The sequence below is a fragment of the Gopherus flavomarginatus genome, chromosome 6 (genome assembly GCF_025201925.1).
Source record: "Gopherus flavomarginatus isolate rGopFla2 chromosome 6, rGopFla2.mat.asm, whole genome shotgun sequence".
In the NCBI taxonomy this organism is placed as follows: Eukaryota; Metazoa; Chordata; order Testudines; family Testudinidae; genus Gopherus; species Gopherus flavomarginatus.
Genome location: NC_066622.1, coordinates 52782402 through 52806116, shown reverse-complemented (window position 1 = coordinate 52806116; position 23715 = coordinate 52782402). Strand labels below are relative to the sequence as shown.

The 23715-nt window shown below is 50.7% G+C and overlaps 1 protein-coding gene across 1 annotated transcript in view; it reads right to left on the bottom strand.

Moving 5' to 3' along the window:
• The window catches only part of LOC127053667 (zinc finger protein 558-like), a 166873-nt gene extending 143461 nt beyond the window's left edge, over positions 1-23412 (bottom strand). Inside the window, exons 1-2 of the mRNA XM_050958756.1 lie at positions 23381-23412; positions 19413-19496 (exon numbers count right to left, since the gene is read on the bottom strand). Of these exons, the coding sequence (XP_050814713.1) occupies positions 19413-19484 (72 nt within the window). The 5' untranslated portion in view covers positions 19485-19496; positions 23381-23412. The remainder of the gene's footprint in view (positions 1-19412; positions 19497-23380) is intronic.
• Positions 23413-23715: the final 303 nt, after the last annotated feature.

Genomic DNA, 23715 nt, shown 5'->3' with positions numbered 1-23715 from the left:
CCTCCCCATCTTTGCAGAATGAGGGTGTGATCTCTAACCCCAGGATTCTTAGTCGGACAGTTCTTTCCTCCTTCCTTCAGCTCAACTTCCTCTATTGCCCCATTCCTGCCTCACTTCCTCCTTTGGCCAGTCACGCAAAGGAGCCCAGCAGGAAGTGAGAGCCTCTATAGGCCAACCTCCACAGCAGAGGTGGCCAAGCCACAAGCCTCCAAATGGTGAATGGCCTCTACTCATTAGTTTCTCCCGCCTGACACAAGGTGCTTTCTCCACTGCTGTCAGCATTCCTCTGTCATGCAGGGTTGGAGTTATCCCGGGACAGGCCATAGGAGGAGTGTGCCCTTTCTGACAACAAGGGATATGGGAAAAGGAAGCCAGCATGTTTTATTGCCTGGTTTTGACCAGGGACCTTTTGCTTGTTAGGCAAATGTGATAACCACTACACTACAGAACTCCACCTACTGTTGTTGCCCACTCTGGCACAGACCGATGGACAAATCTAGAGAATGTGGTGGTAGCCCCCTCGATAGGTCAGCTGGCAGGGCAGAGGACTGGAGCCAGCACTCAGGAAGTCGTCCTTACCTCGCCCGTGTGACTCCAGCTTGAGGGAGAGCTTCTTTTTCTTCTCCTTGCTGACAAAGAGCAAGAGAAGAATGAAAGGTCAGGTGGGCCAACTCGGTGCAGAAGCCCATGCTGTCTTTTCCTGCTGCATAGCCTGAAATGAGGGACTCGTGGCAGTTAAAGGAACTGCTGCACTCTCAGAAAACATCCCGCCCGTGCATAAAGGAGGATAGAAGAGCCTGTTAGTCTAGCATGCTCCCAACTGAACTGTTTCAGCAGCTGCTAGGTTTCTTTTTGGCCTGTTACTTTTCTGTCTGGGATGTTGTTGTCAGCTGTGGCACAGAAAAAGGACGTCATTGCGAGCTACCCATGAAGATAAGATTAACTTTTGCCTTCCTTGCTCGGCTTTACTTGCTTCCTCACCCTATTCCTGCCTTAGTTCCTGTGTTACCTGAAGGCAACGGGGGCCCAGCAGTACGAAGAGGAAGTTAGACAGCTAGACCCTGGTGGCAAAAGTTCTACCACCGCTTGCCACCCCACTCTCTTCTCCCAGCTTCACATATTGACCGCCAGGGACTTGGTGCCCAGCAGCGCAACGGAAGGCAGTGGACAGAGCCACCCTCGCCTTGAAGCCCTGGTTCATTAAACCGTATCTTCAGTCGCCGATGGCCAATGAGAGACCAACAGCGCTTGCTATTTTAGCACTTGAAAATGCCATTGGTGAGTCACTGGATCTCTTTAATGCTGTTACATAACAAATGAAAATAGAATCTCAGTGTGACATTCTGTACCTTTGGGGGAGTGTGCTGTAACCCCCATACTCCTCATTTTCATATAATCATGATCTTATATACAGAGCATGCCTTGTAAGGTATCAGGGGAAAGGATATGATCTGCTGAAAGTCATTTCTCTACCCATAGATGTTTACCATTCATGCATATGAAGTTATGAGAATTGTGCAGTGTGGTTATCACTATGCTGTAAGGTGGGGGAGTCAGCCAAATATTAGCTCCCCAGTGACAACAGCAAGGAAAGTAACCAACACCCGGACAGGGTGTCAAACAACCCATCAACAGCCATTGTTCAGCAAGGGAGCTACAGTGCAATCACTTACCTGCAAGAGGACACCCCAGGGGAATTGCTCAGACTTGCTTGGAGAGACGCAGTGATGCTCACCTGACTCTGAAGGGGGAGCAAAGCCAAGAGGGAAGAAAGGACATGATAAAAGCAGAGACATTTGCCATGCTTTGTCTCTCTCGTCCACCTACATCTACAGACACCCCCACACCAAGCAACTGAAGCGCTGACGAAAGGGGAGAGCCTGGCTGAAAAGCCACCAGCCGGCCTGTGGTGAGAAGCATCTAAGTTTGTAAGGGCATTGAAAGGGTTAAGATCAGCTTAGAGTGCATTTTGCTTTTATTTCACAAAAACAACGAGGAGTCCGGTGACACCTTAAGAACTAACAGATTTATTTGGACACAAGCATTCGTGGGTAAAAAGCCCTCTTCTTCAGATGCATGGAGTGAAAATTGCAGATAGAGGCATAAATATATATTGGAACATGATGTAAAGGGAGTTACCATACAAGGGGAGAACCAGTGTTGAAGGCTAATTCAGTCAGGGTGGATGTGGCTCTCTCCAAGTAATTGACAGGGAGGTGTCAATACCAAGAGAGGGAAAATTGCTTTTGTAGTGAGCCAGTCACCCCCAGTCCCTCTTCAAGCTCAAATTAATGTGTTAAGTTTGCAGATCAGTTGTAACTCTGCAATTTCTCTTTGAAGTCTGTTTTTGAAGTTTTTTGAATGGCTTCTTTTAAATGGCTACTTTGAATGGCTACGTTTAATTGTGTTATTGAATATGAACATGTAAACGTGTTATGGAAGTCCCATGTGGTCTAGTGGTTAGGGTTCTTGGCTTTCACCCAGACAGCCTGGGTTCAATTTTCCACACAGGAACAATGCAGAGCTTCTCCTTGGAGGGGAGACAGGAAACAAAAAGAATGGGAAGGGATCCTGCCAGCAGCAGAGCTGGATAGAGTTGGGAGCAGTACTGGATTTGACATGGTGCCATAGTGCTAGGCCCAAGCTCTGAAGGGACCTGTAACAGTAACTTCCTCCCCTCTGCAGAAAGGGAGCCTCAGAGCAGCCTGGATTCAGTAGGGGAGCTGAGACCCCATAGGGCCCTGTGAGCTGTAGTTCCTTGACCAGCTCTCTGCCTTGGAGCAGAGAAGGAGCATTCCCTTGGCTGCTATCAACAGGAAAGGGAGGGGGGAAGTTGTGAGACTCCATGCGCTGCAGCTTGCTGTGGCTGGGGGGCTGGCTGCTAGAAGGGGGTGCCACCTGTGAATAGGGAAGAGGTGTGACCAAGGAGTAGAAGGCTTTGGCCCAGGTAGCACTCTCAGAAGACTTCCCCAGACAGGCTTAGGGATGCTGGTGTGACCTCGCCTGGCAGCCCCCAAAGATGGAGCTGGGTGGACTAATTGGACAGGGCCCCTCTCTATCTGAAGCTGGGCAAGGGAGGTATGTGGATCCCACCAGAAGGTAAAATGGTAAGTAAGGAAGGGGAGGCTCTACTGGACCTGGACAGCTTCAGATACAGGACAGGAGGATTTCCACTTCTGAGCCATGAAAATAGAAATTGACTTTTCCTTTCCAGATGTATCTAATATTCATAAAGGGAATCTAGCCCCTGCCTTCCAGATCTGAACACCTCAAAATCAGGAGTGCTCAAGCTCAATTTGGGCAGCTGTTACTTCATTTCTCCCAAATCAAATATGCTGATCCACTGTCATTTACTGTAGAAAAAGTAGGAGAAAATTGAGCAACAAACGTTGGGGTCTTCACAGTGCTAACGAGGGCTGGAATTGCTATTTTCAACAGCCATTACACTTTTTTTTTTAGTTTTGTTTGTTTAAAAGGAAGACAGTGATATTGCACTGGCAAATTCCCCATAGAAACAAAGAATGGAACAAAAGAATAATAAAGGCACCTCAACTTTCCTCATTTATGTAGGACGGTCTTATTAGATGGATCCAGACATCTTCCAATCACAGAAGCTGATAATTGTTCCACTTTACTGCAGTTCTGTAACCATGCAGGAACCTAGAGGAGGAAAGTGCCTAACTCCAGAGTCTGCAGCTGCCTAGGGCCAGTGCTGAGGATTTAGAGTCCCTAGTGCTGCCCTTGCAAGGTTCAAGCATGCTCAGCCTTGGCATTGCCTCCGCTCCTGCGGCTAGTAGCTGCAGCTGTCTAAGGCTGGCCTCTGGCAGTTGCCCCATGGCTGTAGCTAGAGAAACTACAAGTGGCTCTATGACTCCTGGGGCCATTAAGCTAGAGCACCTAAAGACACTGGAGTTAACCTCAAGGAACAGAGGTCACCAGTAGGAAAGGAATGTCGGGGGAGCAGGGAAGGCGGGAGCAGGTCAGGCTTGCAGAGGGAGCTTCCAGCTGGTTGGGAGCATGTCCAAAGTAGAAAGGAAACAAGTATGGGGAGAGGTGGTGGTGACCAGGTAGCAGACTAGCATGTAGATGGGAGCAGAGGGAGAGACGCTGGTGTCTTCAGATTCCCAAGGGCTAAGTCCTCACTTTGGGGAAATGGTGTTTGCAGGTGGCTTGCTCACATGGCAGGATGGGGGCTGAGGGAGGGATCTGTCAGAACTGATCAGGTGTCTGCTGGCTTTAGGACTTTGAGCTGAGACTAGGACCACATGCAGTGACTGGTGACATGGGGGGGTACTGGAGACATGGCTAGAGAAGGTCTGAATGAGGAAAGAGATAAATCTGTGGGGAGTTTCCTTGGTCACTATGAAAGTTCTGCTCACTGTGGACACTGGTAAACCCACATGGGTGTACAGCTCAATAAGAAAACCCGCGGGCTGAGGGAGCTGTGTATGGCAATGCATATAGTCATGGAGAGGTGTGTGATCAAAATGAAAAATGTCTCTGAGGTTCAGTACCGGGTATACGAAGGCACCAATGGCACTGCCCCACCAGGCCCACACTCGGAGCCCACAGTGACTACACTGGGGCCCACAAATATGTTTGGTGCCAGGGCCAACAAAAGGTTAATCCAGCCCTGACTGCCTGAGCACTATTTCAGCCTCACATTTTTGGGTGGAACTCCCACAGTGAGAGCTGCAGAGCACTCCCCCGCAACACACACGCACACACTCGTCCTGGTGTTGGGAGGGGAACAGGAGAAAGGACAAAAGAAGAGATGAAGAGAAAGGAGGGAGGGACAGGTGGATGGAGGAAAAGGTGAAACACAAAGGACAAACCCTAATGTCCCCATGATTCTAAGGGACAAAATCCCAGGTGCGGAATAAAATTCTGCCTCCTTAAGCTCATGTTTTCCATGCCTAGAATTCAACTCTCACCAGATGGATCAGACTGAACAGGTTTCACACCTCCAGGAGGCTCTTACCTTCTAAACAGGGACGGCTGTTTTCTAGTAAAATCACTACAAGGGAAGGAGAAAACTGGAAAGAGGTTTCTCCTGGCGCTCACGTCCGTGAACCCGAATACTCTCTCAGTCCTCAGACAGAGACCTGGAGAAGGAGACTTGCTGAAGCAAAGCCACAGGGGTCTCTGAGGTTTCCCTAGCCCCTGGCCCTGACTGATGTCAGGATCTCTCTGTGAGGTCACCACCTGCTCACCAATAGTCTTTGACCAATAGTGTGAGGTCCTGCAAAAGGCCTTTGTGATGTCACTGCCACACCCCGCCCTTGCTGTGCCAATGTCCTGCCCCTGGCCAGGCACTTTGGAGCTTTGAGCTACTCCCTGTGGATCACCTCACTCAAGGAGCTTTTCTATAGAGCATCCTCAGATGTCTAAGCACACGAGTGCCATGGCAATGAACTGACACACATGGCACCAAGATGAGATCATTAGTAGACTAACCTATAGGAGAAGGACACCCCAGCATTAGTAGGGGAGAAATCCCTACTGAACATGCATTACACCTAGCAGCCCCTGCGTGGGGTCGGGCGGGGGCTGCGGAGGGGGGAGACCTGGGAAAGGGATGGATGGAAAATGTCTGTGCAGCCGGGACATGGCCGGGGGGCGAGGGGAGAAGAGCAGGTGACCCCTGAGGAGCGGGGAGAAAAAGGGAGGGCTGAGATCCCCTCGGAATTACCACTGCCCCCTCCGTGGAGACCCCCCTCCTCTCCTGTCCTGCCCCCTTTCTCCCTAGAGAGCAACAAGCAACATCCAGGCTGACACCCCCTTCCCTCAAACCCCTGAGAAGTTCCCTGTTCCCCTCCCCCATTGTGCCCCATTTTCTCTCCCCTTTGCCAATGGCCAGTTCAGATCTCAGGTTTGGGGTGTTTCCCCCATTTTCACCTGCAGTGATTTGTCCTTGTGTAGGTGGGAAATGGTTCCCCCGAGTGATTTCTGAACTGGGCAGAGGCTGGGGGGGGCCTGAGACAGGGACACCTCTGGGCTGGGCTGGGGGGGCCCACTCTCTGCTGGCAACAGGGCGTGGGAAGGGCCAGGAAGGGGAGGGGGGAGCAAGTGTCCCCCATAGAGAGGGTCCAGCCCCAGGCTGCTACCAGTAGCACATTCCTATCCTGGCCGGGGGGGGGGCTTTCTCCAGCTGGGACCTGCCCCCTAGGCAGCCCCAGGCTCTGACCGCACCAGCCCCGCCTGGAGCCCCCAGTGAGTGAGAGACCCCGGAGGGGGAGGGGGAGGGAGCACTGGGCCCTGACAGGAAAGTGACTCTCTCCCCTCAGATCTTGGTGTTTTCCTCTCATGTTATCAAATATGCAGTTTGTGACACAATTTCTTTGCAAATCTCAAAGATTCAAATAAAATAACCTAAACATTTGCCCCACTTCTCTCTAGTTGTCTATTTCTAATTGAATATGCCCTGAGATTTTCCTGTCTCTAATTATAAAATAATAAGAAAATCTCAGATTTACACCTTTTCTCAGATTATTGAACACAAAATGTTTGCAAATGTTGCCCATTTCCTCTTTATTCATTTATCAAGTATTCATGTGAAACACTCAGATTTTACCTCCTATCAACAACTGATATAAAATCCCTCTGATTTTCCACTTTCCTCTCTATAATTTGCAAAATGGATCCAAAATCTCTGATTTCCACCCTTTGTCTTTCATTTCTGAACACTGATCTGAAAGCTCAGGTTTTCCCTCTGTGTCATTATCAAATGTCAATTAACAATCCTCTCAAGTTTTGTGCTGTTCCTTATGTTTCTAAATCCCAAAAACTTCTTCCTTCGGGGGAACCTGTTGCCCTGAGTCGCTCTCCATTCTGGATGTTGCAGGGGATTAAATTTCCCAGTGATTGTCTTTCCCCTCTCCTTTGAGGATCATTTGTTCCCTCTTTTAGCTCTGTTAGATATTTGCCAAAGAAAGAGACCAGCCTGATATTTAATACACATCAAAGCCAGAGGCCTCCCCCTGTTTGGGGATCAGTGGTTCGCAGCTGGTAGTGGGAGAGTTGGCTGGCCCCTTTTCTTTTCTCCAGCTGGCACAGGATGAGGGGGTCACTCTGAGTGCAGCATGTCTTGAGAAGTATCCCAAACCACAAGACAAATGGTCTCTGTGAAGGGTTGCTTCCCACAGTGCTAAGATGTAGCCACCTCTGGCAGGATCCATGGTGGCTACTATTTGCTAGTGACAGGCCACGGAAATTTCTTACCTATTTTGCCCCTCCATGCCAGGCCTGCACAACATACGGCCCACGGGCAACGTGCGGCCCGTGATGTCTCACTGTGCGTCCCGCAGCCGGGAATCAAAGGGCTCTGGGCTGCCCGTAGCCGCGGGGAATCCAAACCCCTTTAAAGTTCAGCCGCAGCTGGGATTCAAAAGGTTCTGAGCTGCCCGCAGCCGCAGGGAGCCCAGAGCTCTTTAAATCTCAGCCGCGGCCAGGATTTATAGGGCTCTGGGCAGGCGGGCGGGGAGCTCAGAGCTCTTTAAATCCCAGCCACCAGGGCCGGCTTTAGGCCAATTTAACCAATTCCCTTGAATCGGCCTCGCTCCTAAGAGGACCCCGCACCCAAGCCCCAGTACCAGCAAAAGCCAGTGCGCTGTACCAGGGTGGCCCAGTTTCCCCAGGGGGCAATTTAAAAGGCCTGGGGCTCCCAGCAGGGGCTGGAACCCCAGGCCCTTTAAATTGCCACCAGAGCCCTGCTGCTGGAGCCCTGGGGTATGGCTGCGGGGCTCTGGGGGCTATTTAAAAAAGTCCAGGACTCCCATTGCTTCTACCTCCCCGGGCCTTTAAATAGCCACTGGAGCCCCGCCGCTTCCCCAGGGTTCCCGCGGCTATTTACAGAGCTGGGGCAGTGGAAGCAGGGGCTCCCTGGGCCTTTGAAATAGCCCCCAAGCCCCAGGCTGCTGCTGCTACCCTAGAGGGAGAGGGGTAGGAGGAGGAGGAGGAGGAGAAGGAGGCACTCACCATAGAGGATGGGCTGTACCCCCTGTACCTGCACCCCCTGCCCTGCCTGCAGCCAGCCCGTCCCCAGCCAGCCCCTGCTGCACCCCCTGCCCGCACCAGCCCCGCACCTACTGCCCTGCTTGCACCAGTTCCTACCTGCAGCCTGCCCATCTCCAGGCAGCCCCACACCCCCTGCCTTGCCTTCAGCCCTGCACCAACCCCTGTCTCCAGCCAGCCCTGCACCCCCTTCCCTGTCTCCAGCCAGCGCCTGCCACACTGCCTGCCCTGCCTGCACCAGCCCTGCACCCCCTGCCCTGTCTCCAGCCAACCCCTGCCATACTGCCTGCCCTGCCCACACCAGCCCTGCACCCCCTGCCCTGTCTCCAGCCAACCCCGTACCCCCTGCCTTGCCTTCAGCCCTGCACCAACCCGTCTCTAGCCAACCCCTGCCGCACCCCGCTGCCTGAAGCCAGCCAGTCCCGCACTCCTTTGTCTCCAGCCCTGCCAACCCATGCCACACCCTCCCTGTGGCCCTGCCTGAAGCCAGCCAGCCCACCCCACACCTCTTGTCTCCAGCCTGCCCCACACCCCTTGCCCAGCCTGCAGCCAGACCCTACCTCTCGCATCCTCCCTCTCCCCAACCTCCAGCCAGCCCCATGTTCACTGGTGCCCTGCAGTTCCGAGGGAAGTAACCCTGCACACCTGCTTCAATGAGATGGGCAGGAAGCAGCTGGGACCCACACATGTGCACCCTAGCACACCCTAAGGGAGTGGCAGAGCTCATTTCTAGTTCAGACCCATCTTTTTAAAAAAGAACTTTTAGGTACGGTTAACATACATCTGTACTTTCCCGGACATGTCAGGCTTTTTGGTTCTTAAATCGCCATCTGGGAGGAAAATACAGACGTATGGTAATCCTACTGGTACAAAAAATACATACTGTGGCAGAACTTTTTATAGGGAACCGGTTGTTAAGAACTGAAAGGCTTTTTTCCCCCCAATCATCCCTGCGGGGCCCCGCCAAAAATGTTCAAATTGGGCCCCGCACTTCCTAAAGCCGGCTTGCCAGCCACGGCCGGGATTCAAAGGGCTCTGGGCTGCTCACAGAGATTCCCGGCCGCAGCTGAGGTTTAAAGGTCTCAGGGCTCCCCACCGCCACGGGCAGCCCAGAGCCCTTTGAATCCCGGCAGCAGCTGAGATTTAAAGGGCTCAGGGATCCCTGTGGCTGCAGGCAGCACAGAGCCCTTTGAATCCTGGCGGCAGCTCCAGGGGATGGAGTGAGGCTGGGATTTCAAGGGCTCAGGCTCCCCTCAGCAGCAGGAGCTCTGGGACCTTTAAATCCCTGCCCCAGCCCTGAAAAGCTCCGGGTTCCCCCAGTCGTCAGAGCCCCAGGCCCTTTAATTTGACCCTGAGGGCTCCCAGCCACCTCTTTGGCTGGGAGTCCCTGGTTGATTTAACATCAAGTAACACCTCCCCACCACCAACCTTCCTTTTTGACCCACAGCTGTTTTGGTGGGGCGGCGCTGGGGAAGGAGGGTTTGTTTCTGCAGGGCTGGGCGGGGTGTTTCCGCCAGGCTGGGAGGTCCTGAGTGGGGGGTGTTTCCGCAGGGCCGGGGGGTTTCGGTCCTCAGCTGTTTTCTTTGGAGTATTGTGGCCCTCGCTGTTTTACTCAAAGTACTGTACAGGAACTTTTCAGGGGGATTAAGGCAAAATGCCACATTTATTAGTAATACAGGTATCAATTAATACTCTATGATATGCACATGAGATATATATCACAGTCATGCATTCACGCACACACACAGACATAAACACACTCCGTCTTGCTGTTGTTACCAACTAGTTGCTCCCCTTAACTGCACTGGCCAGGTGAGTTAGATGGGGGAGGGGTGGAGCCGGGCTTCTACCGATCCAAATCGATGGTCCGATGGTGACAAGACGAGATCCGGGGTCCTTCTGCAAGACACCTCGCATTTATAGCAGCTTCCCTCTTATGCAAATCTAGACCAGATTCAAAATCTGGGTCTGCGTCCGTTGGTCTTTGTGCTGCTTTTCTCTGGGTGTTGTCCCAATGCTGCTCAAAGAGGGTGTTTTCTAAAGAAGGTGCTTGCTTCTAATCCCTGAGGCCATCAATATGTCTGCTCTTCTTTATTGGGCCCACTTGACAAGTTGTATTGTCCTTTGCTCTGGCTCCCATTCCCTCTTCAACTGTTGTAGCTGTCTGGAGGTGGGTGTCTTCCAAGCCTCACTCATTCACACCTCATTCAGTCAATAGAGCAATTGATTACAGAGTGCGGGGGAAGATCTTATTCTACTTCTAGCAAAAAGGCACATGTTTTCTTTTACTTTAACTATACTATCCTTAGGGGCTATAACATTTGATACAAAGTTTTCTACCAATTTTCTATATAGGGATCTAATACAAAGTTGTATGAAAATAGAGAGGCACAATGCCAAGTCATATGAATTACAAAATAACATCATGCCGGATGCAATGTCATAAAGATAAAGATACTTAATACAAAATAACACAATGCAACGTTATAAAGATTTATAGAGATAGTCAATACAGAGATTTCTCTACATCACCACTTTACGAGTTGTGCAGGCCTGCTGACAGCATTCGCGGGGCTTCTTGCTCGTGTGGATTCTCTGATGCTGAATAAGGTGTGAGCTGCGACTGAAAGTTTTCCCGCACTCACTGCATTCATAGGATCTCAACCCTGTGTGGATTCTCTGATGCCGAATAAGGTGCGAGCTGCGACTGAAAGTTTTCCCGCACTCATTGCATTCACAAGGCCTCTCCCCTGTGTGGATTCTCTGATGTTGAGAAAGGCCTGATCTGTAAGTGAAGTTTTTCCCACACTCAGCACATGAATATTTTTTGCTTTTCCCTGCAGATTTCCTGCTGTATTCTGGTTTCCTTAAGGCCCTTCTGAGTTCCCTGACAGGAAATAAATTTATCCATTTTCTCCCCTGGCTGGTTTCCCTGCTCTTTTTCTGGTCTGTGCTGAACCTCACATGTCATTGCATCACCTGCTGTGATAGAGACAGAAACCTCAAACAGGGATGGAAAGGGGAAGGCCAAACCAAAACAAGTGCTGGAGAGAGGACAAATAAAAATCAGGAACTCAGCTCCCCCCAACAGGAGAGAGGAGGGGATCAATTCAGCCTTCACATCCCATCCAACTTCACAGGGGGAAGGGAGAAAGCTACTGCCCGGTGTCTGCTAGCATCTAGAGGAAGCCTTGAGCTATGTTTACCCTGCGGATGCGACCCCTGCTATGGACAATAATGAACTGAGAGACTTCCCAAGAGCTTTGTAGGGCATCCTAGATGTTTCCTTCAGGCACTTACAGATTCTGAGTTGGTTTAATGTTTCCTCATCTGTGCGGGGAGATCTCAGGATCTCTCTTTCCTCTGAACCCTGGAGCTCTGGGACCCATGGCTCTTCCCCTTGTTCCAGCTGGGAGATCATATCACGTTGGAAAACCAGAAACTCCGCTCAGATGAAAGAAAACAAAGGAGTTCAGTTGATTTCATACAACTTGATCATCAAAAACATTCTGTTAATTTATCTTCAGTGCTTAGTGTGACCTAGTGTGCCTGGGGCAGTCCTCACTGAAAATGCCAAGGTCAGAGCAGGCTGAAAAAGGGAGAGCAGATGCTCCCCATACTGGTGGTTAACACTGAAGTTAAACTCACTGACCAGTCACAAACTGTGCTTCTGATCCCACACACTGGTTAACGAGACTCTGAAAAAAGAAATCACACGGCCCCCTTTATTGCTTGACAGTTCTAGGTCCCGTACAGTGAGAGGTTATTTAAAAACTCTGCTCACTGTGATATAGCATGGCCAGAGGGCAGCAGGAGAGTGATTCTAATTGGATCCAGGAAGTGGGTGGGTAGAAGGTTAGCCACATTACCCAGGTTTGGATCTCATCCAAAATACCATGCTGCCAGCCAATCCTTTAGCAGTTAAACTAAATGTTTAGAAGAAAGAACAAATGAAAGAATGAAGTTAAATTCCATCCTTCCAGACAATTCTTTAGCATCTAAACTAAAGGTTTAAAAGAAAGAAAGACAGAAAGAATTTAAATGGAAAAGCAGTCAGATACATTCCAAAATGGATATATCAGGTTCTTAGCAGTATTGGTGAGTTGCTGGCTTGAAAGTCTGTCTGGAACGCATCCACAGCTTGGATTGGTCATTCAGTCCTTTGTTCCAGGGTTCAGTTTGTAGAGAAGTTGCTCCAGAGGTAGGAAGGGGGATTGAAGACAAGATGGAGATGATGCAGCTGCGCTTTATATTCTTTTTGCCATGTGGCTTGTACTTCCTGTGTCCCAAACACAAGCTTCACAGCACATGGCATGGAAAAGCTTTGGAGGTTTCATTACACAGGCAAACCCCGGCATGTCTTGCTGACTCAATAGGTGTATCCCCTTGGTCCATAGGTTCATTGTACAGCTGATGACCCTCAATGGGCCATCAAACATGCTAGGCAATGTTGATGCCAATATGTCTGGGGGTGTCACCCAGAAAAACTGCACAAGTCTGGAAATACAGATATACCTTACATATCTGTAACTCACAATACAAAGGTGATAGAAACATAGAAACAAAATTATCATACTTGGCAAATCATAACATTTTCACTGACACTTTACATGGCATACCTAGCATGATTCATTGCAATTTTATCAGATTCTATTATTTTATTATTAATACCAAAGTGTCTCACAATTTCATGCAGTCTCACACTTGCTAAACTAGTGAATTCCCAGGACCAGTTCCCCAGGTCCTTGAAGATGCCAAACATTGTGCTTAGGAGGGATTGAAAGACCCACATATCTGCTGGGAACACACACACAGACACTGTGTCAATCTGTACCCCTGTGTTCACTCTTCTAGAAAATTATGATCAATTTTGTACCCAGTATGGCTTGTGAGGTATCATTAGAAAACGCATAACCTACTGAATATTATCCTCCTGTTAAAATGTGTAGTAACACTGTATGTAAACTTGTGAGATTTTACAGTATGATATTACTGAAAAAGTTACAGTTCTGGGGAACACCCACAGACCAGTTCCTCAGAGACAGCAAGGCAAACAGCTGGTCAAACAGCCATTCTCCTGCAGGGGGAAGGTGTGAAGACATTAAGGGCTGGTCTACACTACGGGGGGAAATCGATCTTAGATACACAAATTCAGCTACGTGAATAACGTAACTGAAGTCGAATATCTAAGATCGGATTACTCACCCATCCACACTACGCGGGATCGATGTCCGCCGCTCCCCCTGTCAAATCAGCAACTCCGTTGGGGTTGGCGTTGCTCCGGAATCGATATAAGCGCGCTCGGGGATCGATATATGGCGTCTAGATGAGACGCCATATATCGATCCCCGAGCAATCGATTTTAACCCGCCGATACGGTGGGTAGTCTAGATGTAGCCTTACATTCCAACACAGGGACCTATTGAGGCTGTTGTGGAAAACGACCACAGGATTAATATTTGAATCAGCTCAGCCTGAGGCTCTTTTCTTGGTTACAAGCACGCAGGGGGCGACAGCTATTGGAATACTGTTCCCGAGCTAAAAATCACACAAGCCTTTTACAGCTTAAAACCACAAACAATGACACATACGTTGCACGTTAATTTCCTTATTTGGAATATATTGCAAAATATGATGCAGGTCAAAAGCAAGCTGAACAATCAGTTTTCCATATTTGGCCTTTCCTGTTATTTTTATTACACCTGGTGATATGGGAGCAAGACTCTCCATGTCTCAAGAAATGTCACTACCAACCTAGGCCATTTTCACATGCTGGGGTGCAATCCAGATCAGCGAGGAGTTGTGTCATCTGTAATCCTGGGTGAGATTCAGTGTTCTGCTGCTGGAGCTCCCCTGTCTGGATACTCCCAGCCAGCGTTCAGGGACACACTGAGTGTCTGTATAATAAGTAACCCTGGACTGGCAGCTCTGACTCCAGCAGCCTGCTTGTTACACCCCTAGCACATTCTGGTTTGAGTAGAGAAGGCTCAGGGTTTCAGAGAAGGCTGGGGGTAGGAAGCTTCTGTTCATTATGCTGGACCTAACCCCAGTTTTACTTGAGTAAAAAGGAGATATTTGACATTGTGTGATGCTGCTCCTGTGCTCTGTTCCCAAAGTGTTCTGCAGCAGAGGAGGGTCTCTGGTAGTATGTATGTTACTGGCCTATTGGGGTGATGCTGAAACAGGACAGGGTACAGATGGCATTGTGGCGGTGGCATGAACCTTCACTCTTCATTTCCCCTTCCAAGAACAGAAGGGAGAGGAATCCTTACCCAGTAAGACCATCATCTCATAGTTCCCCTGCATGACATCTCTGTAGAGGGCTCTCTGAGTGGGGTCCAGCAGAGTCCCCTCTTCCCTGGAGAAATACACAGACACCTCCTCGAAGGTCACCGGCCCCTGAAAGAGCAGGAGTCCAATACTCAGTACCTGCTGACCCACTCACAACCCCACTATTCACGGAACAGCAGCACCAGGGAAATGGAAGCTCCGGGAGGCACATGTTAACAGAGTCCCACCCCACCTTGCTTACAGCAGCCAGGAGGCATCAGAGGGTAGAAAGAGAGAACCTTTGTGTCTCCCATCTGACAGACAGAAGCAGGGTCTTCACATTTATCACATAGCTACTAGCCAGAGCTTAATATAGGAGATGGGGCTGTCTCTGGACCCTGATAGTGGCTCCCTGCTAGGAATCCAAGCACTCTCCAAATAAAATATATGGAAGAAAGGGGAAGTCAATCATAAAGAATAGAAGTTAGAAGGTCAGAATTGTAGTGCCCATTAACAAAGGTTTAGAGAAAATAGAGCCTATCAAACTAACGGGATATCCTTATTGGATGAGATCAAAAGTTTAGTTGCAGCTAATAGTATTGATGTAATATACCTAAACTTCCGTAAGGGACATGACTTGATTAGCACAATATTTTTACTAAAAAAACCTAGAATGATACAAAATAAACACAGCATACATTAAATAGATTAAAAACTTTGATAGTAAATGGGGAACCATGATCGAGTGGATTTCTTTCTAGCAGTTTCCTGCAGGGATTGGTTCTTGGCCCTGTGCTATTTAACATTCTTATCCATGACTTAGAAGAGAGTACAAAATCATCACTGATAAAGTTTACAGTTGCCACAAAGATTGGGGTTGGTGATAATTAATGAAATGTCAGTAGATTCAGGCTCCATCACTGAGAGTCTGGGAAGTTGTCCCAGCCCTGGCTGGAGGGTTATTTCCTGTTCCACAAAGAGGGGAAGTTCCATTCCCAACTCCTGTGCCTTGAAATTAGGACCTATCTGACACTACACCCCCATATTCATCATAGTGGTATGATTATAATATGATTAGGACATAATTATCATCTATTTTGTACAAGATGCATCATGTGTGGTGTCACTGGAAAAGTTCTGATTTGCTGAATATGATTATCCTATTTGTGTGCACATATCATGTTCGTACCTGAAGTTATGGATATTGACTCTGTATCTGTATTTCAAATGTGCTTACTCTGGGTAACACCCACAATGAGCCTTTCAGGTACAACAATGAAGAAGCCAGACAGTGCTGATGGCTCAACAAAGACAATGGACTGTGGAAGAGCTTAGCCTTCCTGTGAATGTTACAGCCAGCCTGTGAGTCATGGCTACTATGACTCAGCAGGGCCTGTGACCAGACCACATGACACTAAACTCCATTTTAGTACCTGTATTTTTCCACAAACTGGACTAGGAACTGAGTTTGGAACAAAAGGTTCCCACCATATGGAAAAGCTACATAAGGTGGGGTGTGACATCATCTCTTGGCCTCATTCTCCACACAAGAGAACTTCTGGAAACACCTGAGAAACAAAAACGGATGTGGGGGAAGTGCTGCTCCCAGGATCAAGAGATTTCTAGCTTGTGTATGGAAACTTGGGGGACTGCTTGTACCATCAGTAAGGGTGAGAAATTGCTAATTCAATTTCTATCCATCTAGTATGTTAGGCTTAGTCTGAGTTTTGGTTATTTGCTAAATAATCTGCTTTGATCTGTTTGTTATCACTTATAATCACTTAATCTATCTTTCTGCAGTTAATAAACTTGTTTGATGCTTTATCTTAACCAGCGTATTTTGAGTGAAGTGTCTGGGGAAAATCTCAGCTTGTTGTGCACATCTGTCCCATATCGAGGGGAAGGGGAACTACATTAATGAGCTTGCATTATAGAGATCCCTGTGCACTATAAGATGGTATCATTCTGGAATTATACTACAGCAAGTGTGCAAGGTTGAGGAGTGGGAAATTGGCTCTTGTCTTCTATCTGTCCTTGAGTGGCTTAGGTAACGCACTCAGGTAGCTTAGTTGGCTGCATGGCGCCACCTGCTGTTGTGTTGGGTGATAACAGGCCCTGGAGAGGCTGGCGAAATCTCCAGCAAAGCAGTGTGAGAAGGGCCAGCCCAGCGTGAGGGTTAGAGGACACAGCAGTTCCCAGAAGCTCCACAAACTGCGTCCTGGGGCTGACAACCCATCACGCCCTACACTACACAAGTCTCAGCAGGTTTGTCACATGCTGTCCCCTCCCTTTCTCCACCCGAGATATTTCCTGCTTCCCACCACCTCTGGCAATTCCCACCCTCTTATGCATTTACTGCTCCTCAACCTCCAAGCAGAGTCCGCCACCCTGATAATCTCTTACCTGAGCCAGCTCCATTGCAGCCATTTCCTTGCCCCTGGGAGGACGAGATGATCTGCAGCGAAACATGGATGTTATTCTCTGGCCTGCCGGGGTGAATAGGGCAAGGTGTGAGAATTCAGACTAGGCTTTTGTCCATTCCCCAAGCCGATTCCCCCCAGCTTTTCCCCTGCTAATGCACATTCTAGGTTCTAGCACACTGTGAAGCACAGAGTGACCTTATTCCAGTACAGGCCTAGCTCCCTCCCACCAGGGTGTAACCCTCTGACACATGGGGAAACCCTCCCAGTAACAGTCTCTCTCTTACACGTATCAAGTTTGCGGACAACACCAAGCTGGGAGGGGTTGTAAGTGCTTTGGAGGATTGGATTAAAATTCAAAATGATCTGGACAAACGGGAGAAATGATCTGAAGTAAATAGGATCAAATTCAGTAGAGACAAGTGCAAAGTACTCCACGTTGGAAGGAACAATCGGAGGCCAGAGAAGAGCAGAAACAGAGGAGTCACTTTGGGGGATTCTCCCTGTCATTGTCCCCAAGGCAGCTGTCTCAGGTTTACAAAGGTGTTTCATGTTCCAGCCTTTATACAGTCTCTCCTGGGAGTGCCCCTTTCATGGACTGGGCCTAGGTTTAGTTTTTGGTAGTTAACAATCTTGGTTTATTGTTCATCTAACCAGTATGTGTGGATTGAAGTGTGTTGGAAACTCTGTTTAGGATAACAAGCTGGTGCATGTCATTTTCCAGTGATGAAATGACAGACTTCATATGAGCTTGGGTCGTTCAGTAGCGTGCTGGACAGTGCAAGATGCACATTTCTGGGGGAAAGTCGGGCACTTGAGAATTTGCTGGTTTTCTCCTGAGGTGTAATTCATGAGTGGCTGTCTAGTAGCACTCAATACTGTGTAGCTGGGAGTGAGTTACATGCTGGAGACTGTGTGTTAATTGGCCAAGAGGGGCTGTTCTCGCGGGAAAACAGTGGAAAAGGCACCCCATGCTGGAGGACTGAGGGGACAGCTATTTAACAGTCCAGATAGTACTCTGGGTAACATCACAGACACTCATTATGACAGAGCCTCTTACAACACAGAGAAAGTAAATCCATGTCCCAGAAATCGAAGACTCCAGACAGAGGGCAAGTGTCTCTGGCACTGCTTCTTGCTGACAGAGAGGTTCAGAGACAGTGCGAGAATCCTGGGGAAGCTGGGAACAGGAAGCATGGGCTGGCGGGGTTCGGTGGAGAAAGGGAACAGGAAGGGCAGGGATATTACTGAATCCAGGATCTCAGCAGTACTAGATGACAGGATAGCACATAGTGCAGCCCATTGGAAAACACAATCCCAACTATACATACAAAATGATGGGGTCTAAATTAGTTGTTTCCACTCAAGAGATGGATCTTGGAGTCACTGTGGATAGTTCTCTGAAAACATCCACTCAATGTGCAGCAGCAGTGAAAAAAAGTGAACAATGTAGGAAATAATTAAGAAAGTGATAGATATGACAGAATATCTCATAGATCATATTTGTAAAAACAGCAAATAAATCCATGATACACCCACATCTTGAATAGTGCATGCACATGTCACCCCATCTCAAAAATAGATATATTGGAATTGGAAAAGGTTCAGAAAAGGGCAACAAAAATGATTAGGGGTATGGGACAGTTATGCCAGACCTAACCCCCAGTTTCACTTGAGCAAACAGGAGATATTTGACACTGTGCAATACGGCTCCTGTGCTCTGTTCCCAAAGTGTTCTGCAGCAGAGGAGGGTCTCTGGTATTATGTGTGTCACTGGCCTATTGGGGTGATGCTGAAACAGGACAGGGTACAGATGGCATTGTGGGGGTGGCGTGAACCTTCACTCTTCATTTCCCCTTCCAAGAACAGAAGGGACAGGAACCCTTACCCAGCGAGGTCACAGTCTCATAGTTCTCCTGCATGACATCCCAGTAGAGGGCTCTCTGAGTGGGGTCCAGCAGAGCCCACTCTTCCCTGGTGAAATACATAGCCATCTCCTTGAAGGTCACCAGCCCCTGAAAGAGTAAGAGTCCAACACTAAGGACTTGCTGCCCCACTCACAGCCCCACTATTTGTGGCAGAGAAGAGTGAATCAAATTGAAGCTCTGGGTGGATCATAGTCAGGAGAGTCCCACCTCGACCTGGCTCAGAGTATCCAGCAAATGCCAGGGTGAGGGAATGAAGAGAGAGCCCCTTATCACTCCCAGCATATCCATCACCCCCCTACTAGCCACTGACTGATACAGGAGATGGAGCCCCTAGCAGGGTCCAGGGAGAGCTCGCTGGTAGGATGCCCAACACCCTCCTCATTGTGAGGAGCGGGATATGAAGGGAGAGGCAGCTCCAATAAGCCTGACTCATGGGTGTCCCCTTTATATCTCACAGCAGCTGATGGTTAATGAGGTCAGGCTCCAGCACTAGGAGTCCGGTCAGTTTGACTAGCTCCATGTAGGTGGGTTATTTTCTCTCTTCACAAATTAGGGCATTTCCACCTCCAAAACTCCTGGGTCTGTTCCTAGAATCTAGGCCACTTAGTAAATAACTCCCAGCAGGTCTGCCACACCCTGGCCTCCTCCTTTCCCCACACTGTGAATTTCCTGCCCCGCTCCAACCTCCAAACCAGACTCTGCAAACCTTCCCACCTCGGGTGTATTTGCTCTCCCTTTCCTCCAGCAGGAACCCACCAGCAACCCCCCCGATAATCTCTACCTGGACTGACTCCACTGCAGCCATTTCTCTTCCCTGTCCCACGCCAGGCTGGGATGAGCTGGAGCAAAACATTCTGCAGCCTGTCTGGGGGAGAAGGGCAGTTGTGGGCGTTTCACAACCGGTTTTAGTTAATTTCACATCACAATTCCCCGAGGCCCTTTCCCTGCAGACAGACACCCTAGATTCTGTCATGCTGGGAAATGCTCAATCTGTTTATTACAATTTAGACCTGGCCCCTCCTGCCAGGCTAAGTCCACAGACACATTTTTAACCTCCCTTCTCTCTCCCCTCACCCCTTCTCTGAACACAAGGCTAGAAAAGAGCAGAACCAAAGGAGTCACTGTGGGGGATTCCCTCAGACACTGACCCCACGGCAGCCACACCCCAGCAGGGGGAATATGGAGTCAGGAACTGGCTTTTGCTCTGTCTGATCCTTGTTTTGTTCACTGGAAAGTGCTTCTGCCCCAGGATGCAGCAATACATGTGTCTGGGTGGACTAGAGAGCTGGAAATCTCTCCCCCACATTCATTTCTCCCACTGCCCCTTTCAGTCTCTCCTTCCCCTGTCCTCTCTCCCTGCCCCTCTGGCTGGGACAGTCCCATTCCTGGGGGCTTTGCTCTCCCATGGCTGGATTTCCTCCTGGCAACCGCTAATGGGAGGAGAAATGAGGTGGTGTTGTTTCTGCAGAGTCACTTTCTTGCCAGACCCTAGGACATTCCCTGAGGTCTTTCAGTTACCTGGAGACTCTGGCTCAGAATTTAGTAGTAACAGGGCCCAGGACTGCCCTAGGGGGCTAGGACCAGCTGCAGAAAGTCATCCCCTGGGCCAGGCAGAGAAGAAGCTTTAATTAAGGTCACTTCCCAGCACAGAGCCCCACTGGGGGAGCAGCAGCTGCCAAGCCTGGTCTCCCAGATCACAATGGAGGCTGCAGCATCTGACCCAGGAAGCTGAACCCCAATATCCTGAGCAGAGAGGGACAGAGTGTTTCAGCAGCTTCCCTCCTTTAGCTCTCTGGGGAGAGCAGCTAATGGGAGCCCCTCCTCACAGGGAGAATGGCTGATCTCATTTGACCCACTGTCCATCTGGAATCACTCCTTGTCTTTCCATACAGTGACTCTGGATTAACAACGGTCTCAATGACACCGGATTTCAGAAAGAATGAGTTCAGAACGCTGTGGAAAAGACCATCGTGTGGCAGTGCTGACTCCCTTCCCACCTCCCTCACCCCCGCAGATCTAGGACAAAGACTGGGGGCAAAAATTTTCCAAATGGAACCGAAAGTTCCTGCAGTTTTCAAAAGAGGAGAAAAGTAAATTCTGTGATTTCACACTAACAGTGTTTGCTAAGTGGACAGAAAGTTATCACAGTGACAGGGCACGTGACTGGGGAATGGACTTGGTGACCTGGTGACTAGGAGCCAGGACTCTGGTACAAGTTTACCAGAGAGAAGGATCATGGTTAGCAGCAGCCCCCAGACACCCCCTAGTACCCAGAGCCCAGACCCCCCAGCCAGGGGCCCCAGACACCCCCCAGCGAGGATCCCATCAGATATTCCCTGGGACGCAGCCCCCAGAGTCCCTGGCCAGGGACCCCAGATACCCCTCAAAGCCCCACCGGTCAGAGAACCCCCACCACACCATGATTGCCAAGTTGGGAATCCCAAAGGGCTCCCCCCACCAAGAGCCCCCAGCAGCCAGGGACCCCCTCAAGGGACCCCCCCCACTGGGAACTCAGTCCCTCACTGCCTGCCTAGGAACTTCCCCACCCTCCAGAACGATCTACGCTGACATTTGCCTGGGACCCCCTCCTCTTCCCAGTGTGACCCCCTGATGCTTTACAGTGCGACCCATCACTCTGCTTCCCTGGCATGCCCTCACCTAGTGCCAGAGATCCCCTCCCCCAGCTCTGTGCACTGGGCATGGCAACAAAACCAGGAACCAGCGGGGGAAGCACAGACAGAGCCCCTGGCACAGAACCAGGCTCCCTCTAACCCTCTGTCCCGCCTCCCCAAGAGACACCCACCCCCACTGTTCTGCAGCCACCAGGCCCCCAGCGATACCCGCCTCCAGGACCCATAGCCTCAGGGATGGCCACATCAGAACCACCACCCCCGAAAACCCCAAACCTCCACAACCCACCAACCTGACTAGGGTACCCCCTGCCCAGCCAACCAGAGGCCTCCCCCTACCACAATGCCCCTTCAGCTGCAATCTCCCCACACAGACACCTTCCCTGCCCCTGCAAGTGTTACCTCACAGAGTGGGACAAGTGGCTAGAAAGTTAACACCACCTCCTGCTGGCCAGTCACACAGGCAGAGGGAGCCTGGGGAGTGCTTCTTTAACAGGAGAATGGAAGGCCTAGGGGGCAAGAAAGATCCATGGGCTGTCACTAGCAAATAATGGCCACCATGGATCCACCCCAGAGGCGGCTGCATCTTAGCACATTGGGAAACAACCCATCATATTCAATTAGAAATAAAACAACTAGAGAGAAGTGGGGCAAATGTTTGGGGTATTTTATATCAATCTTTGAGACACGCAGAGAGAACCCTGTCACAAACGACATTTGATAACATGAGAGAAAACCACCAAGATCGGAGGGGATTTGATGTTGCTATTAAATAACTAGTGGAAAAGGGGGACTGTGGGACTGGATTTTATATGACTGTCCAATACATAAACAGAATGTGATGGTCCCCCCTGGCCACGGGGCAACCATTCACGTGAGCAGCTCAGAGCCCTTTGAGGAGCTGATTTAAGGGCGGGGGGGAGCTGGAAGGCTCCCTGGACAATGGAAGGGGGCCGCAGGGGAATTGGGAAATGGGGTCTGGGCAGTCTCCATGGGGGATGTGCTCCTCCCTTCCCATCCCTGCCCTGGCAGAGAACGGGAACCTCATCCCATCCCACTCCAGTGGGAGCCATGTTCTGGGGAATGACCCACGGCAACAATTTCCCACCCAAACAAGGACAAATCACTGCAGATAAAATGGGTGGGAAAATCCACCACCCCATCGGAGAGATTTTAAATTGACATTTGAGAAGTATGGAGAGAAAAGGGAAAATCAGAGGCAATTAGAGAGCTGATCATTGGGGGGGGGGGGAGGAGAATCTCCCTGGATTTTATAGCCACTTGTGATAATGAGAGAGAAAAGGGGAAATCTTGAGAGAATGTGTGTGTGGGAGGAAGTGGCAAAAACAGGGACAGGATCCAGTTAACTCACCTCCCTCCCACCCCGGGAATGTCCTGGCTGCACAGAGACAGATCTACCCAACCACACCCCAGTGACCTCCCCTCCCTGCAACTCCGGCTTCTCCTCCCCCCTCGACACCTCCGCCCTCACACCAAAGGGGGGGGGCTCTTCCAGCGCCTCCCCCTGAGCTCAACTCCTGCTCCTCCCCCCAGCCCGGATTGTGCCCTTTAGCCCCCTACGAACCCTACCTCCAGCTGCCTGACCCCCCCCGTCCATCAATTTCCTGCTCTGCGCCCGCCCCTCCCACGCTCCCTGTTACTCCCCCGCACCGCTCCAGCCCCGCCCCGAGCGCCCGGCGGAACGTTACGGCTGGTCCGGGCAGGGGGAAGGGCAGCGGCTTCAGCGGTTGTTACTGGTATGCGCAGTGCCCGGGAGTAGCACATTGCTATGGGGAGGGATTTAATACACCGCCCCCCCCCCGCCTGGCCCGGGGTCCGTCCCTCTCCCCAACATGACGGCCGGGCCCCGGCCCCCCCATCCCAGCGGGGCGGGCGGGCAGATCCTCCTGCAGCTCCACTGGGGCCGAGGCGCCTTCAAGGCTTCTCCCAGGCTCCCTTGGGCAGAGTCACTTTCCTGCCTCCCAGCGCCTCTCATTCCCCGGGGGCTCCGGGTCACAATGTCCCACTGCCCTTCCCCCGCCTGCAGCTCCGGCTTCTCCCCTCCCGCCCCCGCCAGCCACACCAAGGGGAAACCCCGGGCCCCAATCTCTGTCCCCACCTGGATCCCAGCGGGGCCGGGGGCAGATCCTGGCTGCAGCTGGGAACAGTGTCTCCGCTCCGGCTCCGGCAGCTCCAGCGCTGCCGGCAGCACGTGGAGAACCAGGAAGCAGCTGTTCAGCCCGGGCTCCGCGTCACAATGTGCCAGAGCCCCGCCCCCAGGAGCTGCCCCACCCCCGGGCTCTGCCAGAGCCCCACCCCCAGGAGCTACCCTGCCCATGGGCTGTGCCAGAGCCCCATCCCCAGAAGCTGCTCCGCCCCTGCTCTGTGCTGGAGCCCCGCCCCCAGGAGCTGCCCAGTCCCTGCTCTGTGCTGGAGCACCGCCCCGAGGAGCTG